At 39.2% G+C, this 24,016-nt stretch overlaps 2 protein-coding genes and 1 non-coding gene across 3 annotated transcripts; 2 read left to right on the forward strand and 1 right to left on the reverse strand.

Annotated features, from left to right (window-relative positions):
* On the forward strand, window positions 1–74 carry TRNAT-AGU. Its single transcript has one exon. It is a non-coding gene; the product is annotated as a tRNA-Thr (tRNA).
* A 17,432-nt stretch (window positions 75–17,506) lies between these two features.
* LOC113295526 (beta-fructofuranosidase, insoluble isoenzyme CWINV1-like) lies at window positions 17,507–20,225 on the forward strand. The gene is made up of 7 exons (XM_026543855.1): window positions 17,507–17,827; window positions 17,952–17,960; window positions 18,072–18,937; window positions 19,064–19,222; window positions 19,367–19,605; window positions 19,708–19,798; window positions 19,892–20,225. Exons 1-7 carry the CDS (start codon window positions 17,656–17,658, stop codon window positions 20,072–20,074), a joined length of 1,719 nt encoding a protein of 572 aa, XP_026399640.1. The 5' UTR covers window positions 17,507–17,655; the 3' UTR covers window positions 20,075–20,225.
* An 82-nt stretch (window positions 20,226–20,307) lies between these two features.
* On the reverse strand, window positions 20,308–23,878 carry LOC113295527 (nucleosome assembly protein 1;1-like). The gene is made up of 10 exons (XM_026543856.1): window positions 23,592–23,878; window positions 23,448–23,488; window positions 23,245–23,346; window positions 22,420–22,512; window positions 21,801–21,915; window positions 21,657–21,718; window positions 21,365–21,549; window positions 21,099–21,276; window positions 20,964–21,007; window positions 20,308–20,817 (listed from the first exon to the last, which is right to left on the reverse strand). The coding sequence occupies exons 1-10, from the start codon at window positions 23,653–23,655 to the stop codon at window positions 20,655–20,657; spliced, it is 1,047 nt and encodes a 348-aa protein (XP_026399641.1). The 5' UTR covers window positions 23,656–23,878; the 3' UTR covers window positions 20,308–20,654.
* Window positions 23,879–24,016: the final 138 nt, after the last annotated feature.

Genomic DNA, 24,016 nt, shown 5'->3' on the forward strand with positions numbered 1-24,016 from the left:
GCTTTCATAGCTCAGTTGGTTAGAGCACCCGTTTAGTAAGCGGGAGGTCTTGAGTTCAACTCTCAATGAAAGCATCATTTTGTTATAATTTTTTTTCTTTTTTGTTTTCTTTCTCGTATACTTGATTTCCACCATTTCTAATTCTATTGTTAAAAATCTTTCAATTGTTTATTGTATTTCTCTATACACAATTTCGTTGAAAATAACCCCATTCCTACTTCTTTGGTGTTTTCTGGCTTTGTTTTTCTCTCACAAAATTGAAAACATTGTAATACCTCATAACTTAAATTGAAAGCAGTATGGAAAGGATAATTCCTTAAACTGTTTAGCATATTTAGTATAAAACTGCCATGTGTCAATAAATTTTCTAACTAATTAGCCTTCTGATTTTTATAAGGGAATTTTAACAAAATGCTACACTTTGGTTTTCCGGTTTAATAAAGTGTCACTGTTTTTCTCAAAATTTATAAAATGCCACTGCCGTTATAACTTCTGTCAAGGCCCACATTATTGGTCATTTATGGCTGATCTGGTCAAATTTTTGCGTTGGAATTACTTAACTGTCCTCATAATCTCCTCCAATGGTTTATCTTCTATCTTCTCCTCCAACTGAATTTCTTCACTCTGTGTCACTAGTATTGGTGTTCACTGAATTAAAGCGTCATTAGTCCATGGATCGAGTAGCTGCCAGGGTCTATCAAGAGCTTTTATAGCTCGACTTCCAGGATGAAATGAGTTCGAAATGGTGAGCAGTTGATGGAGTTTGAAGACCAATTGAACCAGTGAAGATAATGGTGTTGTTGGTTGATAATTGGGACTAGATTTGGAGATTTATGATTGTTGAATAGTTTTTAAACTATGGGTTTGTTGTGAATTGAATTTGCAGGTGTTTCGGTGAGTTTAGAAGCTATAGAAGTTCAATGTTACAGCAAGATGAGAATGGCACATTAGGTGTTCGATAAAAGGCCTAAATGGCTTTTTCTTCACCTCTTCAAGCTCAGTTTCTATCAGTTGAGCTTGTGTACAACGGATGTTGCTGAAAGTTGTTTGTGGAGGTATTTTCCATGAGTTGTTTGTGGAGGTCTGAATTGGGTTAAGTATGGGACTGATTTTGGTTGAATTTTGAGCTAGAATTCAGCCCACAAAAGTGCAATATGATGCTAAGCTAGTTGGCATGGTGTTGGTGGATTGTTTTACAGGGTTATGAACTGAATTTGTATAGATGTTTTAATGTCTTGAAATGGTGATGTTCTGTGTCATTGATATGATGTTAATGGAGGAGATTAGGATAGGGATTGAGCTGGAGTCGATGATGGCAGATCTGGTGGAGTTTGAAGACGTAAACCATTTGAATGAAAGAAGGTTTATGCTGCTGGAATGATGGTTCATTGTGGTTGTTTTTGAGAAGATTGAGATGGGATTAAGGGTTAACAGTAACACAGTACTTGGATGTGAATTTGTTGGCGATTTGGGTAATGTTCTGGTCCAAAAATTCAGCTAGAAATGTGTCCGGAAAACTGGTGGGCAGGCTATAGCGTATAATGCTGCTATATCTATGCTCTTGTTTGGAGGGACTAGGGATCGGTTTGGAAGGTAATGTAAAGGGGGAACACAGGATGTGTATCGCTGGTATCTTTTATGTGGGTACGAATGTTTGGGGAACGCAGGCAATGTAGAGTTGTTGTTGCAGTAGTGAGCAAAGATGACGAATCAGTGCAGAAACAAGGAACGATACGAATGTGTATGGTTTTGTATGAACAATTGAGAATTGTCAAGGTTTACGTGGGTTAGTTGAGCTTTAGTCAACATGGTTAGAGAAATCAGTAGAGTCTATGAAAGATTCAATTGAATGGGTTTGGTGAGTTGGTGACAGATTTGAGGGTGTATATGTCTTTTACTAAGCTGGATAACTGCCACCCATGCACTAACTGATGGCAACAGTTTTTTTGGATGGAAAGGGTCAAATGTGTGGCATTAAATAAATTCTGGAAAAAAACGGTGGCATTTTCTGAAACATGAAATTGAAAATGTGGCACTTTATTAAAATCCTCTTTTTATAACATGGGTATTTAAAGGAACATGGATGGTTCGTTTCCTTTTATTTTTCTAAAATATTTAATGCTAATGAAAGAATAACGGAGGAAGAAAACCTCGATTCCATGAAGTTAGAACATAGAACATGAGAAGAAGATCAAACAACTCAAATTATTTTATTACTATTTTGAATCTAAACCTAATATTATTATTTTTTGGATCTTTGCGTCTTTTTCTACATCTCTTGATATTATCTGCAAAATTCAGCTCCTCCATGGTTATCAAAGATTCACATACCAGAATTTCAATTGCAGCACCGACAAGAAAGATACAGATTCAAAAATTCAATTAGTTTTCTTCATTCCTCCTCTTCAATTTCATTCCTCGTCTCCCAAATTAAGAAACGATCATATAAGAAAAAAAAAAGTAAACCCTAGACCTGTGTATTTCTTCAATGGTGGAATTGAAGAGAAAAATTATATATCAACTCGTCATCACCTACTACCGTGTTCTTCTTCCTATAGAATTTGGATGTGGTTTCCCTTTGATCATCTTGCATTTTCTTCTTCTTATCTTCTTCATAAAACTTAATGCCAAATGTAAACTCATTAAACTGATCAGTGGCGGATCTACAGCCAGACTTGGGCTTAGTCCACTCCAATGCAAACCCAGCTGAAATTGATATCAAGCCACCCCTATCATGCATAAACCTTTTCCAAGCCACCCCTAGTTCCAATTCCTAGTTCCGCCCCTAAAACTGATGATATAAACTAAAGATCAGTTGGAGAAACTATTTCCATATGTTCGGTTCTTTGAAAAAAGGAATTTATCCATAAATCAAAGTCTACAAATATTCAATTTGATGGAGATAAATAGTAACTTAACATTACTCTTTCTAGTGGTAAAGAAAATAATCATGTACAATAACAATACCAAGGAAGTGATGATTTGCAGAAAAATAATAATTATTCTTTTCTGATATGCGTTGGTGGGAGGCTGCCCACGATGGAATCAAAATCTTACTGGTTTACTTTCTTCAACTTTTTAGTCTGTCAACTAGGGTCTTAATTTTTGTTGAATTTCTAAGATAACCTTTCTTAAAAAATTAACTAATTAAAATCAGTTAATTAAAATCGCCAAATGGATGTTTTCTATTGGTCCCCCATAGCCCCATCCAAAATCGCCCACATCAAAAAATTTCACGTTTTCTAGGGCCCTACTAGTATTTCTTTTTAATATAAAATGTTTTGTAGGATAAAGATGAAAACTAAAATATAATATTTAGGTGAGATAAAATAGGATGAAATGAGATAAAATAGGATAAAATGGGATAAAATAAGATTAAAAAGTAGTAAAGTATTCACGGATTGTACTAGGCGATAATCCAAGAATCGCGGCGTCAATGAAAAAGTCGCTGGTGTTTTTGGCATGGTCACGCGTTGGCTCTTCCAACGCTCACGTTTGTGGCACCAATGACTGCTCTTCCATCCGACGCGTGCCCGTTCATCCAATTCGATGTTCAAATTAACAAATTTGTTGGTTTGAATATCTATTTTCCATGATTGTTTATTTCATAATGGGAATAAAATAAACAAACTTGGAATTTGTTCGTTCGAAGGAACTGCCCTAACGTTGCTTCAAAGATAATTTGGAACCCAAACTAAAAAGATTATTCGGAATGATGCTCCACGTCCAACGAAGAGAGACAGCACGAGCTGGAGTATACGGTTCGGTTTTAGATGCCACGTGTATAATGTCAAACAAAAAAATCGAGACCTTAAAATATTGGGGGTCGACAACTATAGATGCTTCCGCCGCATGCCCTTCGTTCCCTCCGGCCGTGCCGCTAAACATGTTAATCCCCATTTTAAATTGCTATCGAAAGTCTTCCACTACTCTCTATTTGTGGATCTTTTATCGCTTATCTCTCGATTCCTTAACCTTTTTGGTTGAGATCTCTAAATGTCTTTCCCCTTTGGTATTACACTAGTGTATATACTGTTTTGTAGTTTATCCAAATGAGAGGGGGAGTTCAGTGCGGTTTCTCCTCCCCTTTACCCTACAAAACAAAATGCAAAATACTCTTCTAGTTTGTTACTTTCTTGTAACAACTAGAAGCAGTCTTGGGATTTACATTATTGAACAGGTTCATTACAAGATGATTTTGGTAGACGCATTTGCTCAAGTTAACAAACTTTGAGTTAAGAAACTTGAAATGCACCATCAAGGAGAACAAAACTTTGAGTTAAGAAACTTGAAATGGTTCTTAACAAGGGGACGCGGCAGAGACAATTAAAGCAGTCACCCATAAAAGTTTTAACCAAAATCGAGATGATCAGTTCTTTATCCTTGTATACACATGCTAAGTTTTGACTTGTTAAAACTCAGAGCTAGATTTTGAGCTGTCTGGTTGCTGAGTTTCTTGGGAAAATTGGGCCTATAAGGACAGAGTTATTGAACACATTACCATTAAAAAACCTTGTTACAGAAAGTGAGAGAATCGATGACATATTCAAATAGCTGGTTTTGTAGTTTTGTACTGGAATTCACACTTTCATATTCATCCACTTACATTATCTTATCAGGATTTGTCAAGTGATAATGTTTTAAAAGGGGTTATTAATTATGAGGTCACGGTGGCCGGTGGGCAGCCATATTTACTCCTGTAACGATCATGAGAATAGTTTACGTCCACCATGGAGCACTAGCAGAGACCTACTGCTTCTTGTCATTCACAATCTATATAAAGGCACGTTTCCTGTAGTAGCATAAAATCGCACACTACATTCAAGGATGAAACAACTAAACTAAATCAAAGTGAAGATGCATGAACAAACATGAACACAAAGATATACGTGATTCGGTATGATTACCTACGTCCACGGGATGAAAAAAATGATTAATATAACTTCAAGTTTGGTTACAAGTGATGATCTCTCACAATAATGACTTCTTTTCTATCTAAGTGTGAACTTTCTCTCACTTACCACCTCCTCATTTTTCTCTTCAAGCCATTATATTTATAGGCTAAGACTGGGATACAACGAAGTTACAATGTAAGTCATGGTGTATCTATCTTGTTGTTCCTCCTCGAGCCTACCTTGATGCTCCTCCGACTTGTTGGTGGTTCGATGTGGTTCAGGTTCCTGATGGCGTTATACCCGAGGCCGATCCCTTGATGTTATTTGGTCTGATGTCGCCCTCTCCTTTCTCGTCCATTTGTTTTGACTCGCTTCCTTTGCTTGACCGAGTACCTTCTGATCTTTTGTCAGTCTTGTCAGATGATTGGAGACTTGTCACATCCGACAGCTAGGTGGTTGTCATACTCGGCCCACGTGATTTCTCTATCTTCGTGCATGCTCGAGTTATTCGGTGCTTCTTTTCCTTTGTTTCCTGGTGCAACTTAGCTTAGGATCTTGCCACCTAGCCCTGTGGATTATTTACACCTACATTTATGCCCCTTCTTTCACTCGTGTGCTTGACACGAGGGGAAGAAAATCGTTTGACTTCCCACGTCCCTAGTCATGCCGTGAATCCCGCCATGCAGTTCCCAACTAAACTTCCTTTATGACCTGTAACTGCTGTTGTTGGTCAATATGTTATTAGTATAAATTCTTTGGCTTCGACCCTCAACCATCATTTGCACTTTCCTGAAAAATCCAAGACTTCTCTCTCTGTGCGTCTCTACTTCTTCCTTGCTGCCATTAATTTCGGCGACCCTTCTCCATTTTCGCTTTCTCATTTGGTTCTCGAATTGACAGTGACTGCTGTGGTTGGTACATTTTCTTCATCTCCCTTCTCCATGTTCGATATTCGGTTTTGAGCTCTCCTTCCTTCTCTGCAATGGCAACTTCTTCTCCATCCATGACTGAAAAGGGGTGCGTGAGTGATACTTTTTCCGATAGTGATGTCGTTTACCTTGATTCTTTGTTTTTGCTCGATAGTCCTTCCCACCATGATTATCGTGCTACGAAATCCTGATGTTGGGGAATCCTGATGTTTGGTCGCTCTTCTTGGTTTTATTTGGCTTTCTTTTCTGATACAAGTCTGGCGGTGTGTGTCTCTGTCGTGGGTCCTTTGGTTGGCCAGGTTGGCTGATGCATTAGATGTACTTTTCCGTGGGATGTATGGATTTACATTGTGGATGAAGGAACTGAGCAGAAGAATACAAACTGCGTCTGCAGTATGCATACTTGCCCCTAGTATTATGCGATGTTTCGAAGCAACTCTTGGTTCAAAGATTGTTGATTTTTGTCGCCGTGCTGTGGTATTTCTTGTAGCTCCGCTAACGAAGGATCTTATTGGCTGGTCTCTGCTAACAATTGTGGATCACTATATTTGCCCCGAGGTATCCGTCTGCCTTGGTAATCATCGAAGCTTCTTTCAAGATGACCTTCTAGTCTTTGTGTGAACCACTCCCGAACTAATTAGCCTCAAGAAAATCTGGTCTTGCATTCTTTCTGTTTGAAGTTGTTGCGATCATGCCTTCGTGGTCAATGTTAGAAGTTCGTCTGGTTCAGTTGTCGCCAGTTCTTGACCAATCATCGTTTTTGAAGCTCTTTATAGGAACGAGGCTACCTGATATTCATGAGGGGAAGTGGTACTTGCTATACCTCAAGCACCTTTTATGATTCGCATTCAAAAACTTTGATATTAGATTAAGCATCACAGCGAATCAAGCGACAAAGACATAACAGATTGTCCACAGATCAGGACACGAGCGGAATACTATTCATGTTCAATGTTTCAGCATGCTTTCATAGAGTTAAATCAAGATGTGTACTGGTTGATAAAGTTCAAAATGAAAGAGCAATACAAAGTTGTAGGGTTTGCACCTTACTATCCTATTTTCAAGGGTTTTCCGTCTTAAATACCTTGCACCAGGTTCGTGATAAGCCCCGAGAAGCCCGCATTTAATCTTTATGACGAAAGAGAGGGTATTCTATATGTAGCATTTCAACATCCAAACATGTTATTATGCGATTGTAAGGATGTGAACAATCGTTTTGGTTCCTGCAATACAGTTCACTAAGCATGCTCATGAGATATTATGTATCCACAGTAGGAAGACATGCAGGGCTAATTCAAGCTATCAATGTGGCATGTCAAATTGTCGGGTGTCTATCTACTGTGGTCACTACGGTTATGTGAATGAATCAACAAGTGAAATACATAATAGGACTTCTCGTGGTAGATGGTACTTATCTTTCTTGCTAATCGGCTGACAGTCTTAGCATCCCCGGTTTGCTCCAAACGATGAGGGTGTTCTCGTGCCCCTCCAAAGCATTTTTCTTGCGTCAGTATTGTAATTGTATGATTGTTGTTGAAGGGACTGCGCAAAGGAATACAATCCGCCCTGCCCTAGTACGCGTACTTTCCCCTATTCGTTTGTGTAGTCCCGAGGCGACAATCGTGACCCTGCCTTAGCTCATACTGTTGACGATGAGGTTTCCTATGCTGATGATTTGGTAGGTCCTCCGTCACCATTGTGTTTCCCCTGTTACTGATATACATCGCGTTCCCCTGTGGGTTCCCAAATGAATCCTCCAAGTGCCACTTGCCCTTGACTAGTTAAGTCCATTACAAAATGTGCAACACCCCTGCAGCTTTCATGAGTGTTCGTAGTTTAGCGTACATGTTTTCCTGTAATACTAAGCATGTCAAAGTAGGCATTAGTTAATATTCCATATCTGTCGAACACACTCAACAAGGAGGGTCATCGTGCCCTATGCCATCTCCCGATTGAGGTATCTCATCATTTGTGCTTTGACCCAATGGAAGTGTATCAGGTCTTTCCTAGGTTCTATAGCCCGAATATCCTAGGTGCCATCAAACGACTATCTCGGATCAAGTGAGTTACCAAGTACTCATGCCTTGATGATCGATCACACTTGCGATGAGAGCAATGTTGTATGCTCGACTATCAAGTAGTCATGCCTTGATAATCGGTTGCTGATTTCCAACCACCAAAACCCTTAGGCTACCTCGGCACTTGCACCCTGCCACCGCCCCGAGTATCGAATAGCCAGTCGACTGTAAGTCACCTTGGAACTTGCACACTGCCACAGCACCGAGTACGAATGACCATTCGAGTGTAAGTCACCTCGGCACTTCAACACTGGTGTTTCCCCGAATACGAATGACCATTCGAGTGTAAGTCACCTCGGCACTGCCACACTGGCGTCGCCCCGAGTACGAATGACCATTACGATTAGCTCCTGACTCGTTCAGGACTCTTAGATCACCTTGGATCATTCCGTTTGATGACCAGAGTACGAATGATCCGTGTGTTACAATATGCTAACAACCCAAGGCGTCCCCCACGTTATTTAGTCATCATAATCTCGTGTATTGGTAACCTCGACTCGATAGTTTTGGTCGGGACCAAAACTTTTGGACCATCACGGGCTGTTCCATTTGATGACCTGAGTATGAATAATCTGTCGCTGCATTTGTCACATCATCTTCTTATCATTGTACGTTTGATCCAATACATATTGCGTTCTTCATATATTAAGTTTTGGTATCACTTGGCTGCCATAATTTACAAGTTCTTTTCCGGATGTTAGAGTTACCGTTTATCTCGTAACTCACTGCAGACTTGTGACTTTACAAGTTGGCACAAATTTACTGTCAACCTCTGAACTCTGACCCGTAGTTATTTCTCTTCAAAGAATGTGTTCTTTCCGATGTTTGTCCTGGTTTCTTCCATTTCAGGTTTCACCCCCGGCTATACGCTTCGACAAGGTGAGATAGCGTCTCACTGGTAATCAGGATTGGTGTCTTCGAAATATTTCGATAAGCAGTCAGTTGTGTTATTTCCCGAAGTTGCAGTCGGCCACTGCAGCGAGGTAATCGATTCCGTACTGATGATGCTCGAGATGATTTACTATCTACTGATCAGGGTATTCCCAAGTTGTTTCATGTTGGCCCAGAATGACTTTCTCCCGATTTTTTGAAACGGGAAGGAAGTAGTCGTGAGTTGGTTCTCTGGAGACGCATTTGCTCCTTGTTCGTTCAGCGTCACACACTAGAGGACTGTCTCAGTCACACGTTGCTCCAAGTATCGCCGAATCTCCCACGCCATCATGTCACCGTCGTGTCTCGCCCGATTAACCTCAAAGGTCCCACAAGACTGTTTGTATTATCGTGTCCAGTTGTGTCTTACGCCATCCTGGAAATCTAAAGTATACGGAAACACTAGCAAATGAGATAGAAGATTATATATGCACTATCAATCAAATATTGTGGCATGTTACACTAGGTAAAGAAAGTTTCTAAGATAAAAAATGCTTAGCCTTTTATTCTTGCTATAAGAAAACCGATCACGACATTCGGAAATAGAATTCTCAATTTCTGAAGCTCTTTGCTGGACTCGTCATGTGGTTTCAATCGGCGCCTTCTCAAGAGTTTTTGCAGAAGTTACTCAAACTATCAGCAATTAAAGATCTAGAGATAAGAGGGAGAGGATTCTCCCCTTTCTTAGGTGTCGCTCGTAAGTTGATGAGTCTTGCAAGATGGAATCGACAATGTGATCAGTCCGAGTTGGACGCTATCCCGATGATCATTCGCAACGAAGAAGTGTTCACTGCTAGGACACGAGATGTATTAGATATTCCCCGACACGAGTAGGCACAACAGCTTTGTGTATTTCTTTGTCCCGATATGACTGATTGTTGTTTATAGTCCGACTGGCATATCGTAATGAACTTCGCAGACTTAAGAAAACTGGATCATTCTGTCGTGCCTTCATTGTGAAGATTCTTTAAGCAATCAGGGTCTTCATGTTTGGACTTTCGATCTTTTGAGTTTCTTGCAGAATTCTTGAGTTCATTTTAATGAATTCCTATGGCCCGATGACATTCCTTAGAGTATTCCATGTAAGTAATTAGCAAAGGGAGTCAATAGATAAGAGAAGTAAAGTGTTATATCCAATTTGTTGTTTCGAGACAAGCTTATCTGGGAAATCCTTGACTTGTCATATCTAGAGCTATCCTGAATTTTAATTCTGCATCGCGGCAAGCTTCTGTGTGTTGGGATGCAGCAGTTAGGAAAAGTGCTCTCAGTTGTCGCTCGAAGAGGATGATTACTCAATACAGGCTGGTCACAGACGTTTCTGGTTCGAGATACTAGAGTCCGAGTGGATTGTATGTTCCCCGACTGAACTGGCGTGAGTGGGTGCATCTTGAGATGCCTAGAGATACTGGAGGCCTCGGTTAATTACTATTGTCACAAACGATCTTATTGACCATCATCGTGTTGATTGGTGCTGCACAGTCTGATTCGTATGAGCTATGTAGAACGCATCTTGACCAAAACTTTCCCTAAAATTTCAACAGTAGACACTGTACGTTAAGAATGATAACCATTAATATTAGGGAAACAAAAATGAGATTCTTGAATTCATAGCGGATAAACACGGATCGATATTCACGGTCTATTTCCAAACTTTATAGTGAGACTGAGACATCATCCTCGTCCTATGCCAACACATGTCCTATAGTTCTCATTTAGTGTCATTTTGTTTTTGCTAGGCATTAAATCAAGCTTGAAAACTCAAAGCTGCGGGAAGTACAAGAAATTCATGTCTTACACACTAAACAACAAAAATTCATTTTTTCAAATCTCAGATAAGTGCAGAAGTTTGTCATGTTTCCTATCGTTGGTCTGGTCTCGTTCGACTAAGCTGAATGTTATTTCTACCGAGGTGTGAGATAAATGTCTTATTCAAGGTAACGACTATCAAAGATCAGAGTCGGGAGTGTAAGAATCCTCCCCTTTTTATGAGTTGCTCACAGTCTGTCTGGCATAATGATTTGGGATGAAGTGAACTGGATCATTTTGTTGTGCATCCATCGTACATATTCTTTAAGCGATCAGTCTTCTTGTTTGGCTTTTAGAACTTCTTGTTGTCCCGAGACGAGCTATCTGGAGCCGAGGCCGTAATTTAGAGCAGTGATCGAGGGTTTGATCCAAGGTGGTCAGATATGAGTAGAGTATGTGAGTCCGAGTTGATCGTGTGGGAAGTTCCCCTCCATATATTGGGTGGTGACCAGAGACGGATTCTCACATTAATAACAAGTTATCATTCTTGGGTTGTCACTTCCCGAGATGATATTTTTCGAGTTAAATTTTCCTTTGTGTTAAAGTTATTACATCACCATGTATTTCTTTCATGACCCAAGATATTAGTGACCATTTATGGTATACGAACATCATTATCGTCGGAACTTTGTTTTTCACAAAATCAAGTGATTTTTCTGTTATCTTTGGAGATATTTGTATGTATATCCATAGCGATTGGTGATAAACTCCAATTCACTATCTCATTATCGCAGTGGAACTCTGTTCAGTAACCACATTGATCATTATTATGGTCCCAAATAATGGGTCTTATTTTTCTGATCATCACGACAGTCGAATGAGCTTTACTCCTTATCATAACGTGATTGCGTAGTCCTTTATGATCTCTAACGAGTGGTTTCCTCTTCGTACGTCATGGTTGAAGGTGTACTGATTATAAACGTTGGCTTTGATGGCACGAAATGACATACTCCGAGGTTGGGCTGATCCAAGATGGTTGATCACAAGAGATCGTCAATAACAGCATTCCTCTGAGATTGTTTCGCCGAAGGTTCAATAGATTCCATCCCCATCATCACTTTTCTATAACAACAAGCTATTTTAAGTGAGCATCCACGAAAGAACTTAGCCCAGATTGCACATTCGACATCCCAATAATAATAGTACCACTAACGACATCGCCCGCTTTCCCGAAACCCTGGCCAAAGACTTGGTACTTATGGTTTTAAAATAACATGATCTACTTTAACAATTGCATGCGAAATCATATTTGGGTTATTCACTAGGATTTGAATGTTATAAAAAAATAAATATGAATGTTACAAGCGATATATTGAGTGGACTAAGTGCTAGAGAAAGGTGGAACTTAGCTTTTATTTCCGATGGTTGATGTCATGGCCTGCGCTTTGGTAAGCGACACCCCTTGACACAGGACGTCAGCTTCTATCCTTACTCCTACTTCAGAGATACATTTGATGTCTCCGTGAAACGTTCTTATGTTAGAATTCTATACCCTATGTTACGTGGCTGTCCCATTTCGTCGCATGATTCGAGCAGGTTCTCCCAGTACAGCATCAAAGTTGAGCTGTCACGTCGGTTGTGTTGGACAAAATTATCACATCCGAGATGGTGATTCAAGGAGATCCGATGTAGGAAGGATATGTCAGTCGGAGTTGATCGTTTATTCAGTTCTTCTCCTGGCGATGGGTAGTGACCGGAAGTTGGTGAGACAAGAGATAAAGATTGCATGGAGGTGGCCAGAGGTGATTCTACTCCGAGTTAGTCCGATGTAGTCTGAGGTTACTGGAAACAATCCCCATCCGAGGTGATCTTACACGATGCTGCGAGGCCGATACTTCACGAATTCAGTGGGTAAGGTCTGGTGGATTGGTCATAGAGGATCATTTCATCACCCCTTAAAAATCTACCCATCCTTTGGAGTATACGTCATTGCCCGCAGCTCGTGTGTGTGCTGCCAATATTATTCTCTTCTCAATTGATACTCGGGATTAAATTTATGCACCTGCGACTTTTAATTCAGATAAGTGACAGTTGTAAATATTAAATGACCCCAATAAATTCATTGAAGAATTAAGCCTGGTGACAATTTAAATGGTAAATGGTTAAGGTGACAATTAAAGCAATCGGTTGATGTGCCATTAAGAAGTCCAATGCAATTTCAGGTTCGATGGAGTGGTAATGAGATTACTCAATTGAAAGGATGGAATTCATAGCGAATAAACATGGATCGACAACGGTATTTCACGATGACTAGATAATAAGCCAAGGTAGTAAAACTAATTCATATTTGCATGTCAAACGTCTCGGATTTACGTTCTTAAATATTGAAACCAAACTATTCATGCTTTCTTAGGTGGGTTGCATTTGACTAAGCCGATCTCTCTTTCCCCAGACTTATATGAAGAAGATTTTAAATAAAAATCATCAAACTAACTAGCATAACGAGGATTGAGGAGTTAAAAATGTTTCCCTGTTATAAATGAATGTCCCGATGAAAGTGTGTTATTCTGGAACGAACCGACTCGATTCTCCTGAACTAAGTTCCCGAAGCGAGCCAATTGCAATCTTCCCGAGTTAATCAGCCTGAGTCGATTTGAAGTGACTTCCTTGTCCGATATGATTCATCTCTCTCGATGTAAAATGACCTGACCCGAGCTAGGCGTTGCAGATGAAAAGGGAATGACCGATATGGGTATCTCCGATCTGTTACTTGGGTATCTACCTGATTTGACCTGGCGCGAGGTGATGTTGCTCTGAGTAAGTTAAGTGATTCGTCCGATATGGAATCACACTGATCCGAATTGGTTAACTGTGTCGTTGTAATTCCCATTGACGCTACGAACAAATTTGGACGAGTTGGTTATTGATTGGAACTGCGCCGATGAACCCAGAGATGGCCAGACCCGAGATTGGTGCAATGAGTAGACATGGTAAGTTTGGTTGAGCTGTGACATTTGGTCCCGATGATGATCTACCTCGAAGCTGAGTGCTGAGACCCAACTAACTTGATGTTGAATTCAAAGGTTTTCAGTCACTTGAAGAACAATATTCGATAATGACCTGAATTTGACCGTTGCAAAGTTGCAAGCACACCCATGATATCTTCCACTTAAGCAACCGATCTGAAACTGATTGCAGTTCATAATCTTCAATTGCCCCGAGGTGGAAGTTAGACGAGATGACGATGATCCGAGCCAGTTAGTCAAAGCTTCGTTTAATTGTGGCAGTTTGTCCCGTGACTAGTTGATATGTCCTGATTAAATTGGTGGTGTTTTCATGAATTTCATCATCAGCTACCGATGATGCAGACAAGAGATGATTCCCATCGCGTCTAAGAAAATCAACTGTGAGGTTGTCCCTTTACTGTGACACCATTCCAATCATCACTGCAACAAAAAATCGATTGGGTGAATAGCCAAGAAGAGTAATTATATCATTCAAGATAGAAAATCCCTAGATGAAACAAATAGATAAATCCCCAAGTCAGCTGAAAACTTCGTCATTCAATTTTTTCTAAATAGCTTAATTGGGTTTGTAAAACAAGATCTTTTGTTAGAGAATCTCCGATCAAAAATGAAATCGAGTTAAGATTTCGAAAAAACATTCAATTTTTCCACCAGGACAAAACCCCAATTTTCATAAGAAAGCGTTTTGGAAAATATTTTAACATAAAACTTCCAGATCTCAATGTTTAAGGACAAGATAGAAGAGAAGATCAGGAAGAAGATTGGTCCTCTTTAGATTTGTTATTCGCTAAGCTTCAAAGTTGTCGAAGTTTTCTTCATGCTCGTATCTGGTTTTGCACACAGAACCTCCAACAGTTTCTCTCCTCAGTTTTGTCGCCTGTTTGTTGAAGATAACTCTCTCTGGATGAAGTCCCATATTTACCCTTTACACTTCAGTCTCCGCAGCTGATAGATCAGTACTCACTTCACTGGAACTACTTCAAAACCAAAAGCTGTAAAAGAAATCCATCTACTATCCGTTCCCTATTCTCCGGTCTAACTCCTCAGTTTGGAGTTGATATGTCGAAACGGGTTTTGTGAAGTCTAAAATATTCAAGATATCGACACGGAACTTCAAGTGACTACAACCAAACATAAAAGATGTTACTTGGGAGTTCTTAGAAGTTCACTAACTGCTCGAATCTGAAGGTGAAAACAAGTAAAGAAGACGAAAACCAACACTTAAAACATCATAACTTTACTCGCTACTTCACGCAGCCAAGCGATTTGTTGACAGAGTTTCGCGGCGGCTACTACCAAACGTCGATGGCCTTATTTGGGAGCTCTTGGAAATATTCATGTTAACTTGACTAACCAGACACAACCGGACTGAGAATCTTTCTTTCTATCGAAACCTGATAAATGAAAACCTAACTTTCCTAACTAAAAGCGGAAAACAAACAATAATGGAAAGAGTCACACCAATAGAGTTTATCTCTTAGCATCGACCAACACTCAAGGTGTTCTTAGGAGTTTTAGATTATCTCATTTGGTGGACGAAATCAAGGTATCCGAAGATGTTAGACGTTCCCCTTAGTCGGCGCCAGAATGTAGTACCATAAAATCGCACACTACATCCAAGGGTGAAACTACTAAACTAAACCAAAGTGAAGATGCATGAACAAACATGAACACAAAGATATACGTGGTTCGGTATGATTACCTACGTCCACGGGGTGAAAAGAATGATTAATATTACTTCAAGTTTGGTTACAAGTGATGATCACTCACAATAATGACTTCTTTTCTATCTAAGTGTGAACTTTCTCTCACTTACCACCTCCTCATTTTTCTCTTCAAGCCCTTATATTTATAGGCTAAGACTGGGATACAACGAAGTTACAATGTAAGTCATGGTGTATCTATCTTTTTGTTCCTCCTCGGGCCTACCTTGATGCTCCTCCGACTTGTTGGTGGTTTGATGTGGTTCAAGTTCCTGATGGCGTTATACTCGAGGCCGATCCCTTGATGTTATTTGGTCCGATGTCGCCCTCTCCTTTCTCGTCCCTTTGTTTTGACTCGCTTCCTTTGCTTGACCGAGTACCTTCTGATCTTCTGTCAGTCTTGTCAGATAATTGGAGACTTGTCACATCCGACAGCTAGGTGGTTGTCACACTCGGCCCACGTGATTTCTCTTTCTTCGTGCATGCTCGAGTTATTCGGTGCTTCTTTTCCTTTGTTTTCTGGTGCAACTTAGCTTAGGATCTTGCCACCTAGCCCTGTGGATTATTTACACCTACATCTCCGGAAAAAAAATAAAAAATCTACTTCAGGTTATCCGTAGCTGGATGTAGAACCCATGGTTTTTCTAGTAAACACGAGATTCATGATTCAAACAGCTGATATGGCTACTTACCATTGTATTGTATTCAGCGCTTCAGCTAACGCCATTGTGACTTCTTTTGTCAAAAACCTTATGCATTTTTTATTTGTTTGTTGACAAATTGGTTAAGATATCATAAGATTTTCTTTATCCTTGATAATTTTTCTATTGATATATTAATCAATATTGTGACCAGAAAGACAGAAACTTGAGTCAGTTAGTATGGATTGATATACAAAGTGATGTACGTAGTTGTTGATTGACCAGAGCAAACAAGTCTTGTGTAAAATAATCACGCAAGCCAGCAAGGGCCATGTAAAAGCAGTCATGGTCATGGGATGGGTATATTGATTTCTCATTTGCTCACCTTACTTGACTAGTCGCACAATATTTTCCCTTTTGTTTAGTAGTTATCCTCCGTATCAGAAAAGGCATAATTCCATGGTTTCGTTTCCAGGTTTTGTGCTCATAAGTTGCCCAACAGTTCCAAGTTGACTTCTGCAAAAAGACATGCCAAGAAATCAAATCTTGGACCACCATTTGATTACGGACTATGATGTCAAAATAGCTTTTGGTATGATTAAGTTTCAGCCCCATTGCTATTGGAGCTTAGTGCCCGTAGCATCTTACCAACACAGCTGCACTAATAGCACTTTCGAACAGTAAAAATCGTCACATATTAATATTTAGGGTTATAACCTGTACATTAGAACTTGCTCAGATTTTGATACCTCCCGAAAGAAAAATTAACTAGAGGCCAGGTGTCTGAGTAAAAAGATGGAATTGGGAGGAGATAAGAATGACCAACTTGGAAAGAGATTGGTGGACATGTATGCAATGTCTGGTCACTGGTGATCGTGATAAATGATCTTGGTATTAAAATATGTACTCAGTCAGGTCAGGAGGAGAAGAAGACATGAACTTCCCCTGTTTTCATTAAATTATTCAACAAAACACACTGTTTTTGAAAGTAAGAATCTTGATTACATACATACCCAAAAGCCTGGCTTTTGTATTAGTTCTTTACTGATATGATATGATATGAATTACTACTTTCTATGTTTCCAACCGTCTAATTGCCCACTTTACAGTTTACACCAATCATAACCACCACTTTTTTTTCGTCGTAGACATCTTATCTTTATCAAAGACAAGAGCATTCCGAGTCACGTGTTTTTTTCTAATTCCTGACTCACCCGATACATTTAACTCGAGCTAAATCCAAGTGGATTAAGGTGAATCAGATTTAGTTGGTGTGAGATTAAGGTGAATCAGATTTAACAAACAAGCGGTCAGTCTTTATCTTTTCAGCTGAATTTCCTATTTCACCGCAAGCATAGCAATCCAATTATATCAAAAATCGCCGATGTATTGTCTTTTAACAGCATCCCAACTTCCAAATCTTTCTCCCCCCATATTCACTCCGATTTTTAACCACGTAAATCAAAATAGCTCCACTTGATTGGGTGTTTTCAGATAAACAATCAACCAATCCAAGTTGACTTCTTGACTTTGGAAATCATTCTCAACTTGTATTTCTAGTTGTTTCATAGATATTTCTTTAGAGAAACTTGCTTTGAAACTCGAAAAATTATACTATAAAATATTGGTTCAGGCCTAATCAGAAACTGTTGTTAAATACTCAAGCATTAGCTTCTCCTTCTCTTCACAAAAAAGTTTGAAAGATCCATGGCCATGAATACTGTTTTGTGGCTTATTGGATTGTTTTTGATCAGTCATGGAGTTGAAGCTTCTCATCTCTATTACAGAAACCTTCAATCTCTTCAATCTACCAATATCCCAGCTCATCAGCCTTACAGAACTGGTTACCATTTCCAACCTTCCAAGAATTGGATGAATGGTATGTATTTATCTTTTCTCTGTTTTGCTCTGTTTTTATGTGGCTCTAATGGTTCCCCTTGTTGTTTTGGTTGTTTCCATGTTCTAACTATGGAATGGACAAATTGATTTTGCTGAATCTACAGATCCTAATGGTTAGTAATCTGTTACAGTCTGTTCTGAGTTCGTTCTTGAATCAGATTCATTGTCTGTTATGAATAACTTGATTGATTAGATGGTCTCTTCGGCTTATATGTTGATTGCAGGACCTATGGTTTACAAGGGAATTTACCATCTAATGTATCAATGGAACCCTCTTGGTGTTGTCTGGGGTAACATAGTGTGGGCACATGCCACATCCACCGATCTCGTTAACTGGATTCACCATAAACACGCCATTGTCACATCCGAACCATTTGATATCAAAGGTGTCTGGTCAGGTTCAACAACATTTGTGAACGGAAAGCCGATTATCCAATACACGGGTATTATCGAGTCGAATCAATGGAATTACCAAGTTCAGAACATGGCAGTGCCGAAGAATTTATCCGATCCTTACCTGGTTGAATGGGATAAACCAGCTAAATGGAATCCTATAATGAAACCCACTGATGGTGTCAATGCTAGTGCTTTCAGGGATCCAACTACTGCCTGGAAAGGTCCTGACGGAAGGTGGAGAACGGTAATCGGAAGCAAAATTGACAGAAAAGGAATGGCGATTATGTATAGAAGCAAAGATTTCATTCATTGGATTAAGGCAAGAAAACCTCTTCATTCTGCAAGGAACACAGGAATGTGGGAGTGCCCGGATTTCTTTCCAGTCCCTCTTAAAGGAATGAATGGTGTCGATACTTCGGCTATGGGTCCTCTTGTTAAACATGTTATGAAGGTGAGTTTGGATGATACCAGGCACGAGTATTATACAGTTGGAACATACGATCATGTGAAGGATAGGTACATTCCTGATCAAGGATCGATTGAGAGTGATACAGGTCTGAGATACGATTACGGGAAGTTTTACGCTTCAAAAACATTCTTTGACCATGAGAAGAACAGGAGAGTGTTGTGGGGTTGGATCAATGAATCAAGTACTGTAGAAGAAGACACTAAGAAGGGCTGGTCTGGATTGCAGGTAACGAAAACCTTTAATCTTTAATCTATTTTACTTCTTAATCGATTGAGCTTAAGAAGCAAATGCACGGTACTCAACATATTCTGACAAATGAGCTATGTTAAGTAATGTGGTTTCTTTTCGCAGGCCGTTCCACGAACTCTTTGGCTCGATCACAGCGGTAACCAATTGAAGCAATGGCCTGTAAGAGAGATCAACTCTCTTCGTACTAAACGAGTTAAGTTACCAAGTCAAGTTCTTAAAAGAGGATCAGCAATCAAAATTTCTGGTATCACAGCTTCACAGGTAATGTCCTATTCTCTGACTCTGCAAATTACCCCTTCAAGGACGGTGGGTCTACCCAATCTAGACCTGCTTAATGAATACTATCATTCTTATCTGTAAGAAATCAAACCCATGTTTCTTATCCTGTTTGGTTGCACTTCACAGGCAGATGTTGATGTCCACTTTGAGCTACCAAAGTTGGCAGATGCAGAAATCATGGACCCAAGTTGGGTTAACCCACAACTCCTATGTAGTGCTAAGCCAGCATCAGCTAAAGGGAAGTTAGGTCCATTTGGTTTACTAGTTTTGGCATCTAAGAAATTTGAAGAACAGACAGCTATCTTCTTCAGAGTATATAACAACCACGGCAAGTATGCTGTGGTCATGTGTAGTGATCAGAGCAGGTCAGTTTTGTTCATTTCGGTGTGCATTCCTCATTAGCTTCATAAGCATTCTCCATAGTGTCAACATCTAACCTAAAATTTGGTATGCACAAACATCAACAGGTCTTCTCTGGAGGAAAGTAATGACAAGACCACTTACGGGGCTTTTGTTAATGTTGATCCTTATCATGATAAGCTATCTCTAAGGAGCTTGGTATGTCATAACTTTCTTAACCCTTGGGATCTTGTGATAAGCATATTCTTGTTTGCACAAAAGTATTGATGAATTTGGGCTTGGTGTTTGCAGATTGATCACTCAATAGTGGAAAGCTTTGGAGTTGGAGGAAAGGCTTGTATTACTGCCAGAGTTTACCCCAAATTGGCTGTTGGTCGTGGAGCTCAGCTATATGTATTCAACAATGGAACTCAAAATGTGAAGATATCAAGTTTGAAAGCATGGAGCATGAAGAAAGCTCATATCAAATACTGAAGAAATATTGGAGATTCTTGAACAGCTAACAGGTTAAACCAATTTTATGGATTTATTCTATGATTGAACAAGATAAATTATCAGTGTTATTGCATTTACTTTATATATTTGAGGATATATTGAATAAACCAGACAGCATTTTTAAGTATCATATTCTTCTTATCAGTTACAGTTCCCATGGGTTACCAAAATCTAGCAGCATTGCTACAGAATCCATAAAAAAAGTTGACTGTAAAAAATTGGATTCCATAAAGATTGATTCAAAAATATGATAAAATTGCAAGTAAAACCAGCAAAGGCAAGTTTGAAACCCTGTGAAATTGAGACAGAAATATATCACACACGTGAACACTTGTGCACGGTAACTGGTAAATGGGGGGATAAACCCTGCAAACTAACAAAAGAAAGGCAGTAACAAAAGAGGGCAGAAACTGGTAAATAGGGATAAACCCTGCAAACTAACAAAAGAGGCACCCTGAAACCGGACGACTAACTTATAAGGCAGCAAAAACTATATGTTGTGCCATTTTAAGAGTAGTAAAAAGAATGCTGTTCAAGATAAAACCTTATATGTGGACATTCATTTCTTCTTGATCTTGCCTTCATCTTCATCTTCGTCCTCTTCATCATCCTCCTCGTCCTCTTCATCATCCTCTTCGTCCTCTTCATCATCTTCATCTTCCACAGCCTCTCCAGTAAACCATGACACAGCATGAGGAATGATTTTGTCTCGAATAGTTGTCCTGTCCAATGGCAGCACATAATTCATGTAAATTCAATATTACAACAAAAAGAAACCTGATTCACTAACTTAAACTGTCAAACACAAACAGCAGGATAAGATAAACTGTCAAACATATAACCAAGCAAGAAAGGTCGACAATCTTACCCAACGTCATAGTCTTGTTCCATTTGAGTTTGAAGATCTTCAGCCTGCCAAAATCATAGCAAAGCAAGAATTTAGAGCACACAAAACCAACTAGAGTTCATACCTAGCAAAACCCGAAAAAAGAGATGAGCTTACAGTTTCATCATCGATATCCTCATCATCCTCAGGGACTTGTGGTGGATTGAAGAAGTTGAAAAAGCTTTCGCATTTTTCAGTTTTAGTTATGGGTTTGGTATTCTTGGATCCCTTTCTTGGCACCTTCTTCAGGACCTTTTGTGTCAAGTTTTTCCCAGGTAGCCATTCAATCTCAGTGCTGCAAAGTCCCAAACCAGATTTAGATTCCAGCAAAAAACAAGGAAATCTAACACCTAGTAATCTTAACCAAGGTAATAGCTACTCACCCTACTGCCTTATCCAGAATAGGTTCATCCTCGTCCACCATGTCATATATTTTTGTTAGGACAGTATTCTTGAAATACGGGTTAGGATCGAAGAAGAACTCAAGCTTGAAACCCTTAAGACCTTCAACCCTGCACCACTTGATATCTTTGAGATACTTGAGGGCGCCTTCATCGCGCTCTTGAATCTGAACTCCAGAAATGGTGACGAATGTTAAGTATAAAATCAGAGTAGGTGATTAGGCAAAAGTGGAATATGCGAAATTAGGTGACTGGAAGTACTAAATGCCAATACCTCCTCAACTAGTACTTCATTGGTCTTCATTGCAGTCAGCCAAAAGTTAGGCACTCCTTTCTCTGCAGAGCAGACAGTAAGATTTAGTTTCAAACTACACTAAAACTAATAAAGGCGAAGAGATGATTCATATTTACTTCATACCTTCTGTTGCTTTATCGTCTTTTTTGTCTACTGTGGTGGTATTGTCCTTTTTGTCTACTGCAGCTTCAACTGAAACTCCTTCTACTTCAACCACACCGTTGACAATATCATACCTCTGTCAAGTGGGACAAGAAAGTTAAAAACAGAAGAATAATATATACTCTAACGAGTTATAATCAGCACTCTAAATTCCAAACAAGCAAAACTGATTCTCAGAATAGTTTGTAGTCTACATTGCGATGTCTCTTTTTTCTTTTCTTTCGAAAAAAAATCAAATATAATCACTGCAGTAATTCTACCCTACTACAGCTGTTAATCTGGACAACAAGTACCTCGTCAACATATTAACTGATAAAACTATTACCTCATTGCCACTCAACATTACCAAGAAAATTACAGGCTTATGGGTGATGGACAATTGTCTATATGAGTTAGGGGTCTGGGGCATCCCAAGGTGCGAAGTCTACCTAAGCAGTAACAGACACCTAGACCCATATCTTCGAAATTTTTGCCTATGGTGCAGTGTTCAGACAATCACAAACTCTAAAGGAAACCAACAAGGGAGACACAAATGTACACATGAATTCAAACTTGCCAAATAAAAGAATGCAGAAAATACCTTGGCGTAAAGTGGTTCATAAAGCTTCTGGTATTTAGCTTCAAGTGCAGCCCTCTCCTCAAAAAACTTTGCTTCAAGCTCATCATGTTGGCCCTGCAAAGTATGCACCAATGCTTTTACTTCTCCTTATACTCAACTACAAACTTAACCCGTCCACTTCAAGCTTATCATCGAAATTGAAAGCAAGCATTTTATGAAAAATAGACAGAAAAAGGAATCCATATAGACAGTAATTTTTACTTTAAAATTTTGCTGGAAAAGGGAGGCGTTTGTCAAATATGGGAAAACCTAATGATAACCAAATTGATAGATGTTTCGATACAGCTATTTTCCCGATGTTGCAGACATGGAAAAGATCACCTTATTCTAACTTTACCCGTTTCATTACAAGAAATGGGATTCCTACACAAGCGCACTTCCAATTTGGTCTCTGCATAGCAGAACTTACCCAACTTAACTCCAATCACACCAGGTAATTCGCCAAACGCAGTTAAGACCCCTAATGCACTAATTGGTGCCAACATGCATGGTATTCCATAAACAATAATTCCAAAAAGGTAGAGAAATAACAAGATTTCCACCCAATTGATCAATCTAACACTGTGACAAAGGAAAAGGAACAGACATGGAACACTAATTGATTAACCACCTATGTTCTAATTAGGGTTTCACAGCATTACAGCAAACAAATCATTCAAACCGAAACAACATGCAATCAAACAAAATCCCATTAATCAAATTACACATTAAACCAAAAACAAAAATCAAACTAAACCCCATTAATCAAATTACACACTAAACCCAAATTAAAAATCAAAAACAAACCTGAATCTGTTGCAGAACTTCAACACGTTTCCTAACATTAGTCGAAAGGGTTTCAAGAAATTCAGGTTGCCCTCCTCCTAATTGCAATGACATTAGCTTATCCTGCAACAAAAACAAAACCCCAAACAAAATCATCAAAACCCTTTACTCAAAATCATAACTGAAAAACCCCCAGAAACTCAAATTTACAAAACAAGTACTACCTTAAGAGCACCAACAAGATCTGCTCTCTCTTCACTCAAAGCTTCATCAGTAAAACAAAACAAAATCAGGGTTTCAATTCAAATACTAAAAACAGACTCAAACAATCAAATTAAAAGCAAAGGGGTTTTTGAGATTATGATTACCAGTAGTAACACCAGGAAGAGCAGATTCAACATCAGACATGTCAACCTTCTTACTATCGCTCATACTTAAACCCTAGAATTATCTCTTCAAAATACCTTAAGAAACCCTCTATTTTGTGTAAGAATTTGAGATGGTCTCGGTCGGGAGAGAAAGAGTAAGACCCTTTTTTTCTTATATATAAAAAAAGGCTTGAAATTTCTGGAAAGATTTTTCACAACTCATCAAAAGAAAAGTGACCAAATATAAACACAGAGTATCTCTCTTGCTCTCTTTGTCCTGTTGCTTTCTGTCTAACGTTGGATTTGTCACAATCACCTTGATTGTTTTGTGGAACTATGGAATGTGGGCCCTTCTATTATTCTTTCCATCTTAGCCGTTTAATATTTCACTAGGTTCTTTCCTCTGACAGCACCTAATTAAACCC

Source organism: Papaver somniferum, chromosome 7 (assembly GCF_003573695.1).
Source record: "Papaver somniferum cultivar HN1 chromosome 7, ASM357369v1, whole genome shotgun sequence".
NCBI classification, from domain to species: domain Eukaryota; kingdom Viridiplantae; phylum Streptophyta; class Magnoliopsida; order Ranunculales; family Papaveraceae; genus Papaver; species Papaver somniferum.